Below are 19276 nucleotides of genomic sequence, written 5' to 3' on the forward strand. Positions count from 1 at the left end.
AATGGATTATGTTACAGATTAATACTTAAAAGTACCATTATTATGGAACCTTATCTTAGAATATATTTCTTCAATCTCCACTATGCCATGATTTACATACTCAATTTTATAAATTTGCATGCTTCTGCTCTAAATCTAACTCGTTATGCACTGCCATGTATCAACATTAGGTGTATATGATTATAATTGTTGCTGTGAAACCCTGTTTTACACAGCCAGATTAATATTCATAACCTAATTTGGGTTGAGAGATTGCCTCAAACCACTACCCATCTTACCACACGACGACACAGCAGCCCTCTTTGCCCCTGCATGTGCATGCCAATCATCATCACATTAACGAAGACATCAGCACCACATAGGTACACCATTTCCTGTATGACTCTGACCTCCATCAGGAACAAAGCATTGTTAGAAAACAATCTATTTTAATACCATGAGTTCCAAAGTGCACACAATCTACTCTTTCTTCACATCATGCTTCCCCTGGGTTCCCTCATGTGACTTCTTTTACCTATTCCCTGCTTCTTCTAGGTACCACCTGAAGGCCAGGATTGTAGTAGACTGGTTGGCTGCTCATACTCAACAAATAGCTCATGGGACTAAAGTGGCCTGATCTCATAGCAGCGTGCTGCTTGGTGTCACCTCCCACTTACCACTGGTGTAGTACTATGAGGAGGTAATGTTCTGAAAGATGGCAGTATCATGCAGCTGCAACTCCTGGCTGGCTTGATCTGCATCATTTTCTTCACCGTCATCTTCCTCCTCCTGTGCTGCACATTATTGTAGTGAGCCTGCAGGAAAAGAGGGTAGAAATGAACAATGGATGAACATCACCCCCTTGGGAATAAGGAGAATAGGGTTGGTGTAATAAAACTCACTACGCACTTGGTTGGAGCATAAAGCAAGGCTTTAATCAACTTGTTTCAGAACATGGAAATCTAGTTGTATTTCACTAGCTCCTTGTCTTACAAAATGTCCCTGGCAAGCTGGGGCCCACGCCCGAGTATTTATACTCCTTGGACGGCGCCACTAGCTGGCCATCCAGCGTTATTTCATAAGTAGTTTCTTGATGATGAGATTTACAACAAGGGTGAAAGGCTGGGTCTATGTGGTGCTTCAGAGAGGTGCCAGGGCAACAGTGCAGCTGCCCAACACATAGGCTGAGTGTCTCCCTGTGAGCTGCATGGCCTTGCCTCAAAGTGGATGAGGTACTTAAGTTTGGGAAATCCCCCTCCGATGGCTTGCCTGTGGTGAGCATTACATGACAATTTGTCCGCAAGAAGACAGAGTGAAAGAGGGTAAGGCTAGCAGTTGGGGTGTGTGCGCCAAGTGGCATGCGAGAGGTGAAATAAGAGATGTGAGGGAATGAGGGTATTAAATTGGAGGAAGGGATCTTAGGGCTGTGCATAATAAATGACTACTGTGAGGGGAGCTGGATCCCCCCCTTAAACAAGAAGCATTGTGGATGGTTAGTTGTGGAAATGTTGCTTTAAGAGGATGAATAGTGTGCTGGTACCTAGGGTGGGCAAAGAGGAAAAGGGAGACGTGTGCAGTGCGTTACCTTGCTGAGGATGTGGAACTTCTTGCGACACTATTCTGCAGTCTTGGGGGTGCAGGAGTTGGCAGTCAGTGCCACCTCCCTCCAGGTGGTACAAGTGATAATTCTTGGCGAGTTGGTGCCATTCACACCCAGGAGGCTGTTTGTCTTTATTTCAATGCCCCAACCTTGGAGCTTTGAATGGGTGACATTGTGCTTTCTTCTCCTTTGGCTTGGCACCATGTCCTGCTGCCCTCAGGTATTTGAGTATTCATAATTCTGCCCAAATTTAATAAAAAAATATTCACAAGACATACGATGAAAAAAATTTGAGCGAGAAACGAAAGAGTCAAGCATTGTTGTTGTCTTACCTGCTTGACCCCCAGTGTTTTGCTGAAGAGTACGGGTTGGACAGTGCATTTAAAGGGGTGCACAAAAGTTTCCTGCTTGTTCAGCTGCTTGCTGCACCAATGGGTATGCAAATCAACATACCGAGGAAACTAATACAAAAGCAAACTACTGCGTATGCTGGAAATCTGAAATAAAAACAGAAAATGCTGGAAATACTCAGTGGGTCAGGCAGCATCTGTGGATAGAGAAACAGAGTTAATGTTTCAGGTCGATCTCGATCTTGACCTGAAACGTTAACTCTGTTTCTCTCTCCACAGATGCTGCCTGACTTGTTGAGTATTTCCAGCATTTTCTGTTTTTCTACTGAGGAAACTTCTGTGTATCTCCCTCTAGAGGCCACCACTGGAAGTTATGGAGGAAATTCCAGGCTAATGATTTGAGGTGTTTGTCAACTCTAATCTATGCAAATGCAAATATTATACCAATCTTGAAGCATTTCACTACAGGTGAGAGAGTAAAAATTGATTGGTAAGTAATCTTTAGCTTACTTTTTTTTTCACTTCTTAGCAGGTAGCTTAAAATAGCATAAGCAGATACTTGGAAGCACGTCACCTGTCTGCCCTTTTGGATGCCCAGGGATTAAGTTGTCAATTGAATTTCGGTCTCAATTGTGCTTGTTTTCTAGTGTAAGACAAGAAATATTCTAGTGCATATACTCTGATAATATATCTTTATTTGATATGACCTACATGTCCGGGCCACTAACTCTGAAGTCCCTAAAGTCAACCAGAATATGCTTTACTAAGGTTAGGTGTATTAAAGCACAGTCAGGTTAATGTAGAGGGAGTTTTAAAGAAAGACTTGCATTTATATAGCGCCTTTCACGACCACCAGACGTCTCAAAGCGCTTTACATGCAATTAAGTACTTTTGAAGTGGAGTCATTGTTGTAATGTGGGAAACATGGCAGCCAATTTGCGCACAGCAAGGTCCCACAAACAGCAATGTGATAATGACCAGATAATCTGTTTTTGTTATGTTAGTTGAGGGATAAATATTGGCCCAGGACACTGGGGAATAACTCCCCCCTGCTCTTCTTCAAAATAGTGCCATGGGATCTTTTACATCCACCTGAGAGAGCAGACGGGGCCTCGGTTTAACACCTCATCCAAAAGATTTACCTTGCTTCTGACTTTGGAATGCTTGATGCTGACATTGGGAGCAAAGAGTGGAAAATTATTCCATTCTTCAGCCCATCTACTGCAGCACAAGCTTGGGTGAGCTGGTCGAAACATCCTCATTAAGGTTTGTATGCCCTTTTAAAGAATAATTAAGCACATATTAATAATCATGCAGTCAATTTTCAGCTTAGTTGATACTAGGATCTAATTTTATTACAGGTTGTGTGGTTTTCAGCTATCAAATGCTGCAGGACAAGATCAGGGGAGTTGTTGAAACAGTCGAGGACTTATTTCCATATTTATGGAAAATCAGTTTGAATTTCTGGAGAAGAAAAAGGAAAGAACTTCTGCAATAGAGAAGACTTGATTGATATGTTATTGCCTTCCATTGTGGAATTAGTCATTCACACAAACAGCAATAGAAAAAAATTAAGCTTTAAAATTAATTTGGAAAAAAATGATCAATAGTGTTGTGTAGCTCTTCTAAAAGATTAGCATACAGACTTAATACTAACAAAGCAGCTGGGTCAGCTGGCATACATCCGAAACTGCTAATTGAGACTTAGCAAGAAATTTCAGGGCACTAGCTATCACCCTGAAGATATTATTGAGTACTGGTTAGGATTTGCAGGAAAATGCCAGGGCTGATTTTCAGCACTTCCACCTGATGGGAACAAGGCGGTAACGGGTTAAAAATTAAAGTACCCCAGTTAACGTCCCATTCCCACTAGGATCCAGCCCACCTGCTCCTCCTGGCCCCACTAAAATCACTCCCTGCAAGACCTGACCCTTCCTGGTCCCTTCCCCGGGATCGCCTCCACCCTCTTACACCTGTGTGATGGGCTCCACGCTGGAACCTCTGGGTTTTCGTCCCTCGCCAATCGGCACGCTGCTTGAAATGTACGAGCGGCTTACCAACAGTATGAAAATGAGACCAGACCATGATAATCGGTTGGGCCTCGGACCGATTCCATCTGGCCGGTAACGGGTTCGTACGACCTGCCACCCAACCCAATGGAACCAGTCTCCCGAAAATCGCCCCTGTTATATTATAGTAAATATATTATTTTAAAAAGGACAACAAATTGACCACAGGCAACTACAAGCCCATTAACCTAATGTAAATAGCAGGTAAAATGATGGCTGCTATTCCAAAGGAGTAGATTGGAAGAGTGCCTATATAGCATATAACTTATAAAGGAATTTCCAGCATGGATTTAGGAGGGAAAGATTCTGCCTGACAAACCACCTTGACTTTTCTGAAGATACAACAGATAAAATAGATAGTGGAACTCCAATTATGTAGTTAATCTTAATTTTCAGAAAGCTTTCCTCAAGATTCCACATGAAAGACTTCTAACTCAACTAAAAGCACTAGATTGGGAGAACCATTGAGGAAATTCCCAGTGAAACTTTTGTGCATCCCCGATTTTAATCGCTTCACCATTGGCCGTGCTTTCAGCAGCCTAGGTCCTAAGCTCTGGAATTCCCTCCCTAAACCTCTCTACCTTTTTTAAGATGCTCCTTAAAACCTACCTCTTTGATCAAGCTTTTGTCAATCTGTCCTGATATCTCCTTCTGTGGCTCATTGTCAAATTTTTTTTATTGGTATCGCTATTGTTAAGCACCTTGGGACGTTATTATTACTTTAAATGCGCTATATAAATGTAAGTTGTTGAAACATACCATGAATGTTTAAAATGATGTTGGATGATCAAGTGAGTGACCCAGGGTATAATCGTGGTGGGCTTCAATGGATTGAATCGCATTTTTCCATGTTCATCTTGAGACACTAAAGACTTCCTAAAACTGTATGTAGAAATTCTAAAATTTCCTCGGCTATATTTAGCAAATGGGCTCCATTTCATAAAATAAAAACAGAAATTGCTGGAAATACTCAGCAGGTCAGGCAGCATCTGTGGAGAGAGAAACAGAGTTAACGTTTCAGGTCAATGACCCTTCCTCATAACTGGTTCTGACAAAGGGTCATCGACCTGAAACGTTAACTCCGTTTCTCTCTCCACAGATGCTGCCTGACCTGCTGAGTATTTCCAGCATTTTCTGTTTTTATTTCCGATTTCCAGCATCCGCAGTATTTTGCCTTTGTATGAGCTCTACTTCATGCCTGGCTTCCCATATTCCGTTTATTTACATTTTATTACGCAATAAGTAAAACAACTGTTACAATTTGGGGTATTTTTAATGACTGTTTACCTCTCAAGGGCTCACAGCTGTTTCCATACGATGATCTTGTTCTGTATGATACAGAAGCTGAATCCTTTTTTTTGATAATCTGCCTGTTGGATGACCTGGAAGTTAACCATTACCCCAATTGCAGTTATCGACATACTGGATTAAAGGTGCCATACAACCATTATTCGGATTGGCGGAATATCAAAACACAGACCTGGGTTTTTAAGGTTGCAAAAATATTGACTTATAATTACAGGGAATACATGAAGCATAAGCGGTAAATCTACATGCACCTTCTCCTGACACCACTGAGGAAGTCCTTTAAAATAAGTATCTAGATGAGCGTATGCTTTTTCTTTTGTGATCTTGGCGTTGAATGGAACATGGAAACAAATGTAATGTTAGCTCTTACATTGCAAGGTTCCTCTTTTGGACTTAATCTCAGAGTTTAGAACGAACTGGAGATCTGCAGCTAAAGGCTAGATTTTAACCTTTAAAATCCCCTTGATTTCAGGTGCCCAACAAACGTATTGAGATGGGACGCTTGAAGAGTGGCTTCCTGAACACACCGAAAGCACTGTATGCTTATAGTAACGCAATCTGTGTATGATTCTATGCAGTTCACCAATACAAAAGCCACCATTAAACGATTGAAATAAATACACCTAATTTATTTTGCTGGTTCACAGGAAGCAATTGTGAGGAAGACCCAACTGTACCCGACTGCAAGAAGTCAACATCATTCCATTAAAACATGTCTGCAGTTTTCCATTTAATATACAGCATTCCACATCAGTGGCTGTTAATAAGGTCTTCGCAAAGGAAGCAGAGTTAGATTTTGCAGGGATATGAAACTGGTGTTTAGATGCAAGTGGCTCGGAACACCTGAACGTCAAGCCAGCTGAAGCCACCACCACCAGCAAAACCTTCTGAGACTTGTTGGTTTTCTTTGAATGAAAGGTTCCATGATAAATATTTTCAACGTTGTCTACAAATACTGTAATAGCAAATCGGAAACAAATCAATATCGCCTGGGATGTGGAATATTACCATATAACTTTAACGTATCTTCTGCGCTTATATATAAATGTGTTTGCTTCTCTCGCTCACACACACACTCTTTTGATTGACGCAGCTATTTTGGCCAAATCCCAAGGTCTCAAAACGTAAGCGTCAACACTTTCAATTGCCAGATGCACTCAGTAGCTCAGAGAAGGCGCAGATCGCACAGTGACTGCTCTGGTATCGCAGTATGCAAACCCGAATTTTGACAAAATAGTTGCAACGTGATCACTAAAATTGGATACAGCAAAAATAAAATAAAAGCATATGCCATGCGATATCGTCGTAGAAGGGATAATTTACAAATCCAAGGTATAGCGACTGGAACCGGAGTGTCGGAGCCGAGCTGGATTACTCAAGAGTGCAAAGTGGGACAGAAAAGTTTGCGATTCTTTGCCGTGCCAATTCTGTGGGACTTTGCTGGATTAATATGCTTCACCTGTGCTTTTAGCAACAGGGGCTAGTCAAAACTGTACTTTGCATTACGCTGGAAGTAAGTATTTGTGCAATTAACGATAAAGTGAACAAGCAAAAAAAAACTTGATGTTATTGGAGCTCGGCGAAAGCTTCCGATCACGAGCATTACTTTCGCTCCCACATGTTGGGAGCCCAGTTCTTTACTCGTGACTCTCCGATCCCCGGGAATAGTTTGCTTCTGTTCGGTCTCAGTTGAAACTGGGGGAAATTAAAAAAGGAATCAATATACTTTTTTTATTTGGAAACAGCAGATCGTGTTTACTGTACGTATCTACTTATGGTCGCTTCTAAATAATTGTTACCTAAACCAACCAACAGAAATTGAGCTGCGGGATCTGCCTTCGAGAGCATTTCTGAAGATTTACGGCGCTTCACCGGGTCGGGCAGAACAGGTTTCATTCCAGCATTTATCAAATTAAAAAGAGGAATACGATTGTCACACAACATTTGCTGGAATTGCAATTGGGAAATCATTGTGCAATTGAAATTAAAAAGCTACCTATCGCTGAATCCAGTCTCTCTTAAAAGTGTGCTACTGACTGCAGTAATTCGAAAGGGGGAAAAAAAGACGCTAATACACGATTGCAGTGCAAACAGCGTGTCACGGATGTGAAAGGAGTAGGGCGGAGTTAATATATGGGATTGCACAGTGTTAATGTTTTTTAAGACGTGAAACGAAAGGATTTAACACATGATTTATTATATCGCCATGTGTGGAAAAAAGTAATGCTGGCAACACCCACTGATTGCAATAAAATCGTGCACGTAGTCTCAAATTTTTTGTGAGCTATGAAAAACTAATTCATATAATTGCAAGTTGAGGAGGAGGAGGAAGAAGAAGAAAAATGAATCAAGTAACGGGATTTTGAGCATTACTTTTCCAATTTTCTTTTTTTTGTAAATGCGTTGTGGAAGTCGTCAGCCAATACTTGCATTTTAAACAACAACAAAAAATTTAAAATAAGAAATATTTCCCCCCCCAAAAAAGAAGCGCTATGGAGACCGAGAGCCTTTATGGGAATTACAACGCGCGGCCGCCAGTGTTGGAAGCGGCGGGCGTGCAGCGGCAGGGGGCGGCGTTCCACAGCGTCTTCCAGGCGGCGTGCGCGCGCGAGCGTGAACGCGAGCACGGCCGGGTGCGCGAGGCCGAGCCGGCGGGCGCGAGCAGGCCCTACAACCCGGAGCGCGCGCAGGGCGACAGCTTTGGCGCCTTTTACGATGCGGCGTGCCGGCAGAACGCCGCCATTTTGAGTCAGGGAGAGGCGGCGGTCGTCGCAGCGGGAGCGGGATGCGGCGGCTACCAGCATGCGCCGTTCGTCGTTCGGACGCTCTTCAGCGCGCCGGGCGACCTCTGTCCCGACCGGGAGAAGGGCAGAGACTGCCGCTGCGACGGCGCCGCCGGCTTCGAAGAGCGCGACTTGGCGGCGGCTTATTCCACGGAAAGCGAGTTCGGCGGCAGCTGCTCCTACTCGCTGACCAGCGACACGGCCCGCGAGCTCTGCAAAGCCGTCTCGGTTTCCATGGGCCTGAACGTAGACAGTAATGAACTGGGGGAGCTGCAGTCGCCCTACCGCCCCGGTAAGAGGGACTGCATGTTCGCCTTCCCTCCCGCGGGCGGCACGGACACCAAGATGGCAGTGACCGGCGACAGCCCATGTCCCGCTTCCCAAAGCCTGAGGCTGGCAAACAGGCTGGAAGCGGGGGGTGAGCTCGATAGAGGGGGACTAGGGGAGACAGAAAGCAACGTGTTTCCCGCAGAGTATGAACTCGCTCATTCGGGAAGGGGGGCAGTTTGCAGCGGGCTGGTTGAAGACCTCCATGCCAATGACTGTATCGCCAGGGCGGCCCAGGAAGCCAAATCCATTGGCAGCGAAAGTCAGGCGACCGATTACACCGACAAGGATCATAAACAATGCCAGTTTGACAAAATGTTTGCAAATAACTGTGGTCACGCTCGCCCTTCCTCTGAAGAAAGCACCTTGTACAACCTGTCAGAGAGAGCTGGCTTTCGAGATTCCGAGAACTGTGCCCTTCATAATGGCAGCCAGTGCCATGCCCAGTTTGGTGTAGCTGCAAGTATTAAAATTAAAATAGAAGAACCCGACACCATGGACAACCGCAAAGAGTTTGCTTCTCCGTGTAGATACACGGACTGCCCAGCCACCCCACTTTATGGATCCACGCCTTCCTGGCGTTATGTTGAGAAGGGGAGTTTAGAGAATGACTATGGCGGTTCTCCTGAATATCCAAGAAACGCGTTAGCACTTCGGGATAATGTTATTACACCTGAATCATGGTACTCAAGTGGACTGCTGGATAGAGGGCCACATCCAGCTTCAGGCCATATTAAAAGTGAAATGGATAGCTGGATCGATGGATACTACAACATACGGTAAGTCTGTGCCAATTGATAATACAGGTAGAAGGAATGCTTAATTAGGTATAAAAATTTGATGATGGATAAAAGCTCAAGTGAAGAATTGAATTATGAAGTTCATGATTGCAATTAACCGGGTTTCAGCATTTGGAAAAAATGTGTATGGATAACAAAAATGTTAGCTTTACCTAGTTTTAATGTGTCTATAGTACATACCATTACAGAATGTGTTTCATTATGTTTGAGCTGCCTGCTGCCTCAGCAGATATTGTCAGCAAACTTTTAGATAATCTCCTTTGGTGAGAATAATGCATGAAATTCACTAGACCATATCAAGTCCAAATATTAGTGTTTCTGGCATGAACATTTAGCTCTGTTGGCAATATAATCATAAGGAATTAATATATATTGCAATTCACAATAGTCACACTACTCCAGTTAATCTGGCAAATATAAGCAGAGTACTACACCTTGATTGTGCCTGAATATAGCAGTATTATGGCAGTACAGCGGGATCTAGACTAGTTGCAGTCTTGAAGCTTTTGCGATTGTGGGATATTTTTCATATTGTACTGTGTGTAATGTAAGGTTTTTGCATTGAGGAAACTTGTATCTAAATAACACATATGCATAACCAAGTCCAGGGCTGGCTCTACCATAACCACAATCCCATTTCAAAAGGAAGTCTGTGTTTACATACAAAACTTTTCGACTGTGTATTTTGTAAGAATGAGCAGCCATGTTGTGAATATAAATCCAAACATTTTGACAAAGATTTCAGGCATTAACAGTATGAAGTGCATTAAATTTGCTGGAAATTTTAGTACAGTGATTTGATTCTGAATTTTTATTGATGAAGTGCGCTGGTAGATTTATGGGGAAAGAAATGACCGATTCAAACAGGGGGAGGAACGGTTTGCTGGATCATTTTTTTTTCCAGTTCTGGTACTTGATTGAATGCAATGCAGGCCACAGGAGATGAAGGTCTTTTGTTGCAGTTGGCTGACTGAAAGAAATCTGGGCAGTCTCATTTTAGTTCTAAGCAGAGCTAAACCCACAACATAAAACTGGCTTACAATTACCAAAATATTTAGTAACACAAAAACGAATCCGTCCCTGCTGGTCTGTAATTTGAAATGAACAATCTACTTTTTCTTTTTGGCAGCTTTCTGTTCTGGTGTTCCAACCATCCATCCTTCCCTCTGCTCGTCTATCATTTGTGCATTTGCCCTGTGTCTAGCACATGGAAAAGTGTCTGTCAGTAGGGTGTGAAGCATGCTGATTGCTTTTTGGTGACTGGCTCAAAGTTTATAAACACTTGAGCACTATAAAACACACACTGAGCATTTTGTAGTCTGTCCAGAAATTCCCATCACAAAAAAGGAACCAATTTCATTTTTTTTTTAAATAAACTGTCATGACTAGGGATTATTGTTTATTTGATCTACCAGGGATTTTCAGTTTAAGCTACAATAAATATGTTCCTGATATGATCTTGGGTTCAGGATTTTAAGGGTTAATTTTCAACAGTCCGGCATCCTTTCTGTCACTTAGACATAGAGAAGTAGACTGGTGACATTGAGATAGAGGGGATTGGTATGTTAATGAACTGACTGGGAATTAAATGACCCAGCCATTGAAACTCTTTTTATCTGAGACAATAGGTCATTGGTTATCTCATTTCAGACACTTCCAGTAGGTATTCGTACAAGCTGGTGGGAGAAACTGTGTTCTTGCTGTGTACACAGCATGAGGTTGACTGGCAGAAATCCGCTGGTAGCTGGTACAATTGGAAACTCTACTGGCCAAGTCCAAGCAGGAAAGGAGTCCTGGGTTAAACTGACAAACTTCCTATCCAGAAAAGCCACAAAAAAAACATAAATGTTCAAAGTCAGTTTGTAAGGACTGCTGAAAGACTTTGCTATGGCCTAGGCCATTCTAACATAAGAAGTGAGCTGACAGGAGTTATTGATAGGGTTGATCAAAGCCAAGTGATTAACTAGAGCACCAATTGTGATGGTGTGATGTGTTTTTTTTTGTGTTTATAAGGAGCAACTAAATTTAGAGTCTTTGATTAAGGAAGAAATTACCACGTATATAGATAAGGAGAAAGTAGTTCGAAGTAGCCAGTATAGATGATCGCGCTTGACAAACCTCCATAGAATTTTTTTGAGGAGCTAACTAACATGGTAGATAGTGGAAATGTAGTGGATGTTGAGTACGTGAACTTTAGGAAAGCCTTTGACAGGTACCGCATGGGAGATTAAAAGGTATGGAATTAGGGGAGGATAGCAAACTGGATTAAAATTGGTTAGAAAGGAGAAAACAGAGTCGGAGTTGAGGGCAATTTTTTAGATTGGTTGGAAATGATTTTCCACAGGGTTCAGTTCAGGGGCCACTTCTGTTCACTGTATATCAATGATGTGGATATAGGTCTAGAGGAAACGGTGTCAAAATTTTCAGATAATACAAAAATAGGAGGTATGTTTAACTCTAGGGATATTGATACCTGTATGATGAAGGAATGGGCTAAAAGTGGCAGATGAAATTCAATGTCAGTAAGTGTGAACTGATGGATTTTTGAAAGAAAAAAGCAGTTTGGCAGTAGGCTTGGTGCTGTGGAACAGCAGATGGATTAAGGAGTACAATTTCACTGTATATTGCCGGCAGCACCTCAGGTTGATACATCTGCAAAAAAAAAACTAATGGAATTTTAGGTTTTGTCACGTGGTATAGAATATTAAAGCCAAAGGGTAATTAAGAGCCTACCTAAAACCTTAAGACCTCAGTTCAAGTGCTGTGCAGTATTGTGCTTCACACTATAGGAAGGATATTGAGACTTTATAGTTGCAGCGATTCAAGTGGAAGTTAAAGATGTCTTGGCACTATTCAAAGAAGAGCAAGAAATTCTGTGTCCTCTCATCCACTATCACTGAAAACAGATTCACTGATCACCTCATTGCTGTTTGTGGGAACTCACTGCGTGCAACTGTTTGCCTACAAAATAACACATACCCTGTACTAAAGTTCATGGTATGTGAAGTGCTTTGGGATGTTTCTGAGATTTAAAAATTTCTATATAATTGCAAGTTCTTTGTTCTTTATGTTTTTGGCTTGAGCTGCCATCAGCTATTCTCAAATGGGCAATGTGTTTACATGCAAGAATTATTGCAAGGTGACAGCTCCTTAATTCTGCTCTGGAGAATAGTAGAAGTTTACATGACTAGCTGGATTGATGCACTTACTAATACAAACTGAAGGTACTGTAAAATCCCAATTGACAGCAGTAATGAAAATACATCAGAAACTAATTCTATTTTTGGTGAATTTATGGGAAATTTTTGAAGGATGAAATCAATTTTACTGACAGATTTCTAGAAAAATGTCTGTTCCTTTTAAGGTTAGAAAGTTAACATTTTGAGCATACACAGACATTTAAAAAAAATTGTCTTTGAATGAGTTGAAGCCTTACATAAATTTAAAAATTGTTGATCTTTGTTCTCGGGATGTGGGCGACACTGGGAAGGCTGCAATTATTACCACTCCTAGTTGCTCTGCGAAGGTGTTGGTGAGCCTTTTCCTTCAACCACTACAGTCCTTGTAGTGATAGTGCTCCTACAATTATGTTGGGTAGGGGATTCCAGGATATTAAGCTGGTGACAATGAAGGTATGTCCAAATCAGGATGTGTGTGACTTGGAGTTAATCAGAGAGAGAGAGAGAGAGAGAGAGCGAGGGATCAGAATGAGAGAGAGAGAGAGAGAGCGAGGGATCAGAGAGCGAGAGAGAGAGAGAGAGGGATCAGAGAGAGAGACAGAGCGCGAGGGATCAGAGAGAGAGAGAGCGAGGGATCAGAGAGAGAGAGAGAGCGAGGGATCAGAGAGAGAGCGAGGGATCAGAGAGAGAGAGAGAGAGAGCGAGGGATCAGAGAGAGAGAGAGAGCACGCGAGGGATCAGAGAGAGAGAGAGAGAGCGAGGGATCAGAGAGCGAGAGAGAGAGAGGGATCAGAGAGAGAGAGAGAGGGATTAGAGAGAGAGAGAGAGAGAGAGAGAGAGAGAGGGATCAGAGAGAGAGAGAGAGAGAGAGCGGGATCAGAGAGAGAGAGAGAGAGCGAGGGATCAGAGAGAGAGAGAGAGCACGCGAGGGATCAGAGAGAGAGAGAGAGAGCGAGCGAGGGATCAGAGAGAGCGAGCGAGGGATCAGAGAGAGAGAGAGAGGGATCAGAGAGAGAGAGCGAGCGAGGGATCAGAGAGAGAGAGCGAGCGAGGGATCAGAGAGAGAGAGAGCGAGGGATCAGAGAGAGAGAGAGGGATCAGAGAGAGAGGGATCAGAGAGAGAGAGAGAGAGAGAGGGATCAGAGAGAGAGAGAGAGAGGGATCAGAGAGAGAGAGAGAGAGAGGGATCAGAGAGAGAGAGTGAGCGAGGGATCAGAGAGAGAGTGAGCGAGGGATCAGAGAGAGAGAGTGAGCGAGGGATCAGAGAGAGAGAGAGAGAGCGAGGGATCAGAGAGAGAGAGAGAGCGAGGGATCAGAGAGAGAGAGAGCGAGGGATCAGAGAGAGAGAGAGAGAGAGAGAGAGAGAGAGCGAGGGATCAGAGAGAGAGCACGCGAGGGATCAGAGAGAGAGAGAGAGAGAGCGAGGGATCAGAGAGAGAGAGAGAGAGGAATCAGAGAGAGAGAGAGAGAGAGAGGGATCAGAGAGAGAGAGAGAGAGGGATCAGAGAGAGAGAGAGAGAGGGATCAGAGAGAGAGAGAGAGAGGGATCAGAGAGAGAGAGAGAGGGATCAGAGAGAGAGAGAGAGAGAGGGATCAGATAGAGAGAGCGAGGGATCAGAGAGCGAGAGAGAGAGGGAGCAGAGAGAGAGAGAGGGAGCAGAGAGAGAGAGAGGGAGCAGAGAGAGAGAGCGAGGGATCAGAGAGAGAGAGAGAGAGAGAGAGAGGGATCAGAGAGAGAGCACACGAGGGATCAGAGAGAGAGAGCGAGGGATCAGAGAGCGAGAGAGAGAGGGATCAGAGAGAGAGAGAGCAGAGAGAGAGAGCAGAGAGAGAGAGCGAGGGATCAGAGAGAGCAGAGAGAGAGAGCGAGGTATCAGAGAGAGAGAGAGAGAGCGAGGTATCAGAGAGAGAGAGAGAGAGAGAGCGAGGGATCAGAGAGAGAGAGAGCGAGGGATCAGAGAGAGAGAGAGAGAGCGAGGGATCAGAGAGAGAGAGCGAGGGATCAGAGAGAGAGAGCGAGGGATCAGAGAGAGAGAGATCAGAGAGAGAGAGCGAGCGAGGGATCAGAGAGAGAGAGAGAGAGAGAGAGGGATCAGAGAGAGAGAGAGAGAGGGATCTCTATATGTCACACCAGCCATCGCAAACCGAAACAACCTCGATTGTGAAATAAATAAAAGCGGTAGGGAGGTAGTGCAACTCTGCCGAGCCTTAGGCCTGTACATAGTTAACGGTAGGTTCAGAGGGGACTCCTTAGGGAGACTCACATATTCCTCAACTCTTGGGTCTAGTGTGGTGGATTATACAATCACTGACCTGGACCCCTGCGATATCAACGCATTCACTGTCAGGCAGCAATCCCCCCTCTCAGACCATAACCAAATAAATGTGTACCTTAAACTTTCTGCCCAAACTACAGACACAAAAAAGGAACCCAGTAAGCTACATAAAATAAACCAGACATACAGATGGGCCCCAGACAGTGGAGATAAATTCATCACAGCACTAAATTCACCTGATCTCACAAGTAAAATTTCAAAATTTAAAGAAAATCTATATGAGATCACCAGAGATGGGGTAAACATGGCCATAGAGGATATAAATATGATCTTTCATGAGGCAGCTGTAAAAGCCGACCTCGTGAAACAGAAGAGGAAGAGTCACAAAAGACAAAATAAAAATAAGAAATGGTTTGACCACGAATGCAAAAATGCCAGAAAAGACCTGAGAAAAATATCAAACCAAAAGCATCGCCAACCAAACAATCCGGACCTACGTACTAGATACAATGAAATCCTCAAAAGATATAAACACACCATTAGGAACAAAACACAAAACTATACCCACAAAATACTAGAAGAAATTGAAAACTCCACCAACCCAAAACAATTCTGGGAAATGTGGAATAACCTGAGTACAACACAATTGCAAGCATTACCAATCCAAGATGGCGACATCTGGAGAACACATTTTGAAAACCTCTACAAAGACATCCCAATAAACGAAACAAACCCAAGTCAACATCAGGTCACAGAAAAACTCCACACATTAGAAGCAACAATCAAAGACAACCAAAACCCTCTAGACTCCCCAATCACATGGAAAGAAATGGCCACAAAAACAAAATCTCTCCACCTAAAGAAAGCCTGTGGCCCAGACAACATCAAAAATGAAATGCTCAAGTTCAGCAATATGGAGATGCAGGGTGCGGTACTCAAATTATTCAACATCATATTACGTTCAGGCTGTTTTCCCGATATCTGGTGCCAAGGACTAATCTCCCCCATATATAAAAGCGGAAACAAATCAGACCCAAATAACTACCGCGGCATCTGTGTCAACAGTTGTCTAGGGAAGTTATTCTGCAGTATTCTAAATAGTAGATTACTTGATTTTCTTAACAAACATAATATCCTCAGAAAAAACCAAATAGGCTTTCTTCCAAAACACCGCACCGCCGACCATATCTATACCCTTCACACCCTCATTGAAAAACATATACACCAAACAAAAAATGGGAAAATATTCGCCTGTTTCATCGACTTCAAGAAAGCCTTTGACTCTATATGGCACGAAGGGCTCTATTATAAACTTCTTCAATGTGGAATAGGGGGCAAAGTCTATGACCTTATTAAATCAATGTATCTGAAAAACAAATGCGGGGTCAAAATTGGAGACAAACGCACCGATTTCTTCACCCAGAGAAGAGGCGTCCGGCAGGGCTGCAATTTGAGCCCGACCCTGTTCAACATATACATAAATGAATTAGCAGACATGCTGGAGCAAAGCGAGTCACCAGGTCTCCGTCTCCTAGATGGAGAAGTGAAATCCCTGTTCTATGCGGACGACCTGGTTCTGCTGTCTCCCACAGAACAGGGATTACAGCAACAACTAGACCTACTCGACAAATACTGCCAAAATTGGGCTCTAACAGTAAATCTAAAGAAAACCAACATCATGATTTTTCAAAAAAGGCCCAGATGTCAGGAAAACAAATACCAGTTTACCCTCAGTGATATCACTATAGGACACACTATGAGCTACACCTACCTTGGTCTAACTATTACAGCATCAGGGAGCTTCAGCATAGCAGTGAATGCACTAAAAGAAAAAGCCCGAAGAGCCCTATATGCAATAAAAAGAAAATTCTACAACATCCAAATCCCAATCAAAATCTGGCTCAAAATATTTGACAGCATAATCCTGCCCATTGCACTGTACGGTAGTGAAGTATGGGGCCCGCTAAATCACCAAAGCTACACTAAATGGGAAAAACATACAATAGAAGCCCTACATGCAGAATTCTGCCGAAGCATCCTTCGCACCCAAAGGAAAACGCCAACAAATGCATGCAGAGCCGAACTAGGCAGATACCCACTGATAATAAACATCCAAAAACGAGCACTAAACTTCCTAAATCACCTCAAATCTAGCTCCCCAGACACCCTTCATTTCAAAGCCTTTCAGACCCAAGAGCTAAACCCAGAAAAGAGTCCCCTGAGTCAGCTGCTACGGAAACTAAGTACTCAGCCGGACCCTGACCAGCCCCAGACCAACACAGCCGCCCAAACACCAATCCGAGTGAACCAAATCATTAAAAAATGCAAAGAAACCTACCTGGAACATTGGAACAAAATAACCGAAAGCCAAAGCAGATTAGAATGTTACCGGGCCCTAAAAAGAGAATATAAACTGGCAGACTACCTCACGACCATCAGAGACACAAAACAGAGACAGACCCTCACCAGGTACAGACTAAGCGACCACCAACTGGAAATTGAAAAAGGCAGATACAAGAAATCCTGGCAGCCTAGAGAGAATAGAATATGCGATCAATGTCTGGCTGGCGAGGTTGAAACAGAAATGCATTTCCTCCTAAAATGCGAAAAATTCAACACATCAAGAAACATATTATTCAACAAGCTAAGCCAAACAACCCCAGATTTCAAGGAATTGGATGATCTGTCAAAATTGAGATTAGTCCTAGGAGAAGGAGACAGACCATACCTTGGGGCCAAATATGTAACAACATGTCACAACCTGAGGACTGTTTAAAATTAAGACTGTTTAAAATTAATATTGAACGTACCAAATGAAGTACAAAGACTGTTTAAAATTAATATTGTTTAAAAGTAATATTGTATGTACCCAACAAATGTCAAATCGATTGACACCTACAGAATGTTGGAAAACTGTACCTTTTTGCTATGTAAGCTTTGGCAATATGGTTCTCTGTAAACTTTCATGCCAATAAAGCATTTTAATTGGAATTGGAAATTGGAATTGGATCAGATAGAGAGAGAGAGCGAGGGATCAGAGAGCGAGAGAGAGAGGGATCAGAGAGAGAGAGAGGGAGCAGAGAGAGAGAGAGAGGGAGCAGAGAGAGAGAGCGAGGGATCAGAGAGAGAGAGAGAGAGAGAGAGAGGGATCAGAGAGAGAGCACACGAGGGATCAGAGAGAGAGAGCGAGGGATCAGAGAGCGAGAGAGAGAGGGATCAGAGAGAGAGAGAGCAGAGAGAGAGAGCGAGGGATCAGAGAGAGCAGAGAGAGAGAGCGAGGTATCAGAGAGAGAGAGAGAGAGCGAGGTATCAGAGAGAGAGAGAGAGAGCGAGGGATCAGAGAGAGAGAGAGCGAGGGATCAGAGAGAGAGAGAGAGAGCGAGGGATCAGAGAGAGAGAGCGAGGGATCAGAGAGAGAGAGAGATCAGAGAGAGAGAGCGAGCGAGGGATCAGAGAGAGAGAGAGATAGGGATCAGAGAGAGAGAGAGCGAGGGATCAGAGAGAGAGAGAGAGAGCGAGGGATCAGAGAGAGAGAGCGCGGGATCAGAGAGAGAGAGCGCGGGATCAGAGAGAGAGAGCGCGGGATCAGAGAGAGAGAGAGGGATCAGAGAGAGAGAGAGGGATCAGAGAGAGAGAGAGAGAGAGGGATCAGAGAGAGAGAGAGAGCGAGGGATCAGAGAGAGAGAGAGCGAGGGATCAGAGAGAGAGAGAGCGAGGGATCAGAGAGAGAGAGAGAGAGCGAGGGATCAGAGAGAGAGAGAGAGAGCGAGGGATCAGAGAGAGAGAGAGAGAGAGCGAGGGATCAGAGAGAAAGAGAGAGAGAGGGATCAGAGAGAAAGAGAGAGAGAGGGATCAGAGAGAAAGAGAGAGAGAGGGATCAGAGAGAGAGAGCGAGGGATCAGAGAGAGAGAGCGAGGGATCAGAGAGAGAGAGAGAGAGGGATGAGAGAGAGAGAGAGAGAGAGAGAGAGAGAGGGAGGGATGAGAGAGAGAGAGAGAGAGGGATCAGAGAGAGAGAGAGGGAGAGAGGGATCAGAGAGGGAGAGAGGGATCAGAGAGAGAGAGAGGGATCAGAGAGAGAGAGCGAGCGAGGGATCAGAGAGAGAGAGCGAGCGAGGGATCAGAGAGAGAGAGAGAGAGCGAGGGATCAGAGAGAGAGAGAGAGCGAGGGATCAGAGAGAGAGAGAGAGAGCGAGGGATCAGAGAGAGAGAGAGCGAGGGATCAGAGAGAGAGAGCGAGGGATCAGAGAGAGAGAGCGAGGGATCAGAGAGAGAGAGCGAGGGATCAGAGAGAGAGAGAGCGAGGGATCAGAGAGAGAGAGAGCGAGGGATCAGAGAGAGAGAGAGCGAGGGATCAGAGAGAGAGCGAGGGATCAGAGAGAGAGAGAGAGCGAGGGATCAGAGAGAGAGAGAGAGAGCGAGGGATCAGAGAGAGAGAGAGAGAGCGAGGGATCAGAGAGAGAGAGCCGAACTAGGCAGATACCCACTGATAATAAACATCCAAAAACGAGCACTAAACTTCCTAAATCACCTCAAATCTAGCTCCCCAGACACCCTTCATTTCAAAGCCTTTCAGACCCAAGAGCTAAACCTGAAAAGAGTCCCC

At 44.0% G+C, this 19276-nt stretch overlaps 1 protein-coding gene and 1 long non-coding RNA gene across 4 annotated transcripts in view; one reads left to right on the plus strand and one right to left on the minus strand.

Annotated features, from left to right (window-relative positions):
* Window positions 1-5914: 5914 nt before the first annotated feature.
* On the minus strand, window positions 5915-7228 carry LOC147125301 (uncharacterized). The gene is made up of 2 exons (XR_015079968.1): window positions 7106-7228; window positions 5915-7001 (listed from the first exon to the last, which is right to left on the minus strand). It is a non-coding gene; the product is annotated as an uncharacterized LOC147125301 (long non-coding RNA).
* Window positions 7229-7530: 302 nt separating this feature from the next.
* ar (androgen receptor) overlaps window positions 7531-19276 on the plus strand; it is a 397247-nt gene continuing 385501 nt past the window's right edge. For all 3 annotated transcript variants that reach the window (XM_086000827.1, XM_086000832.1, XM_086000842.1), the window contains exon 1: window positions 7531-9195. In XM_086000827.1, coding sequence (XP_085856953.1) covers window positions 7799-9195 — 1397 coding nt within the window. In that variant the 5' untranslated portion in view covers window positions 7531-7798. The remainder of the gene's footprint in view (window positions 9196-19276) is intronic.

This window comes from Somniosus microcephalus, chromosome 1 (genome assembly GCF_052327205.1).
Source record: "Somniosus microcephalus isolate GS21.2 chromosome 1, FLI_Smic_1.0, whole genome shotgun sequence".
NCBI classification, from domain to species: Eukaryota; Metazoa; Chordata; class Chondrichthyes; order Squaliformes; family Somniosidae; genus Somniosus; species Somniosus microcephalus.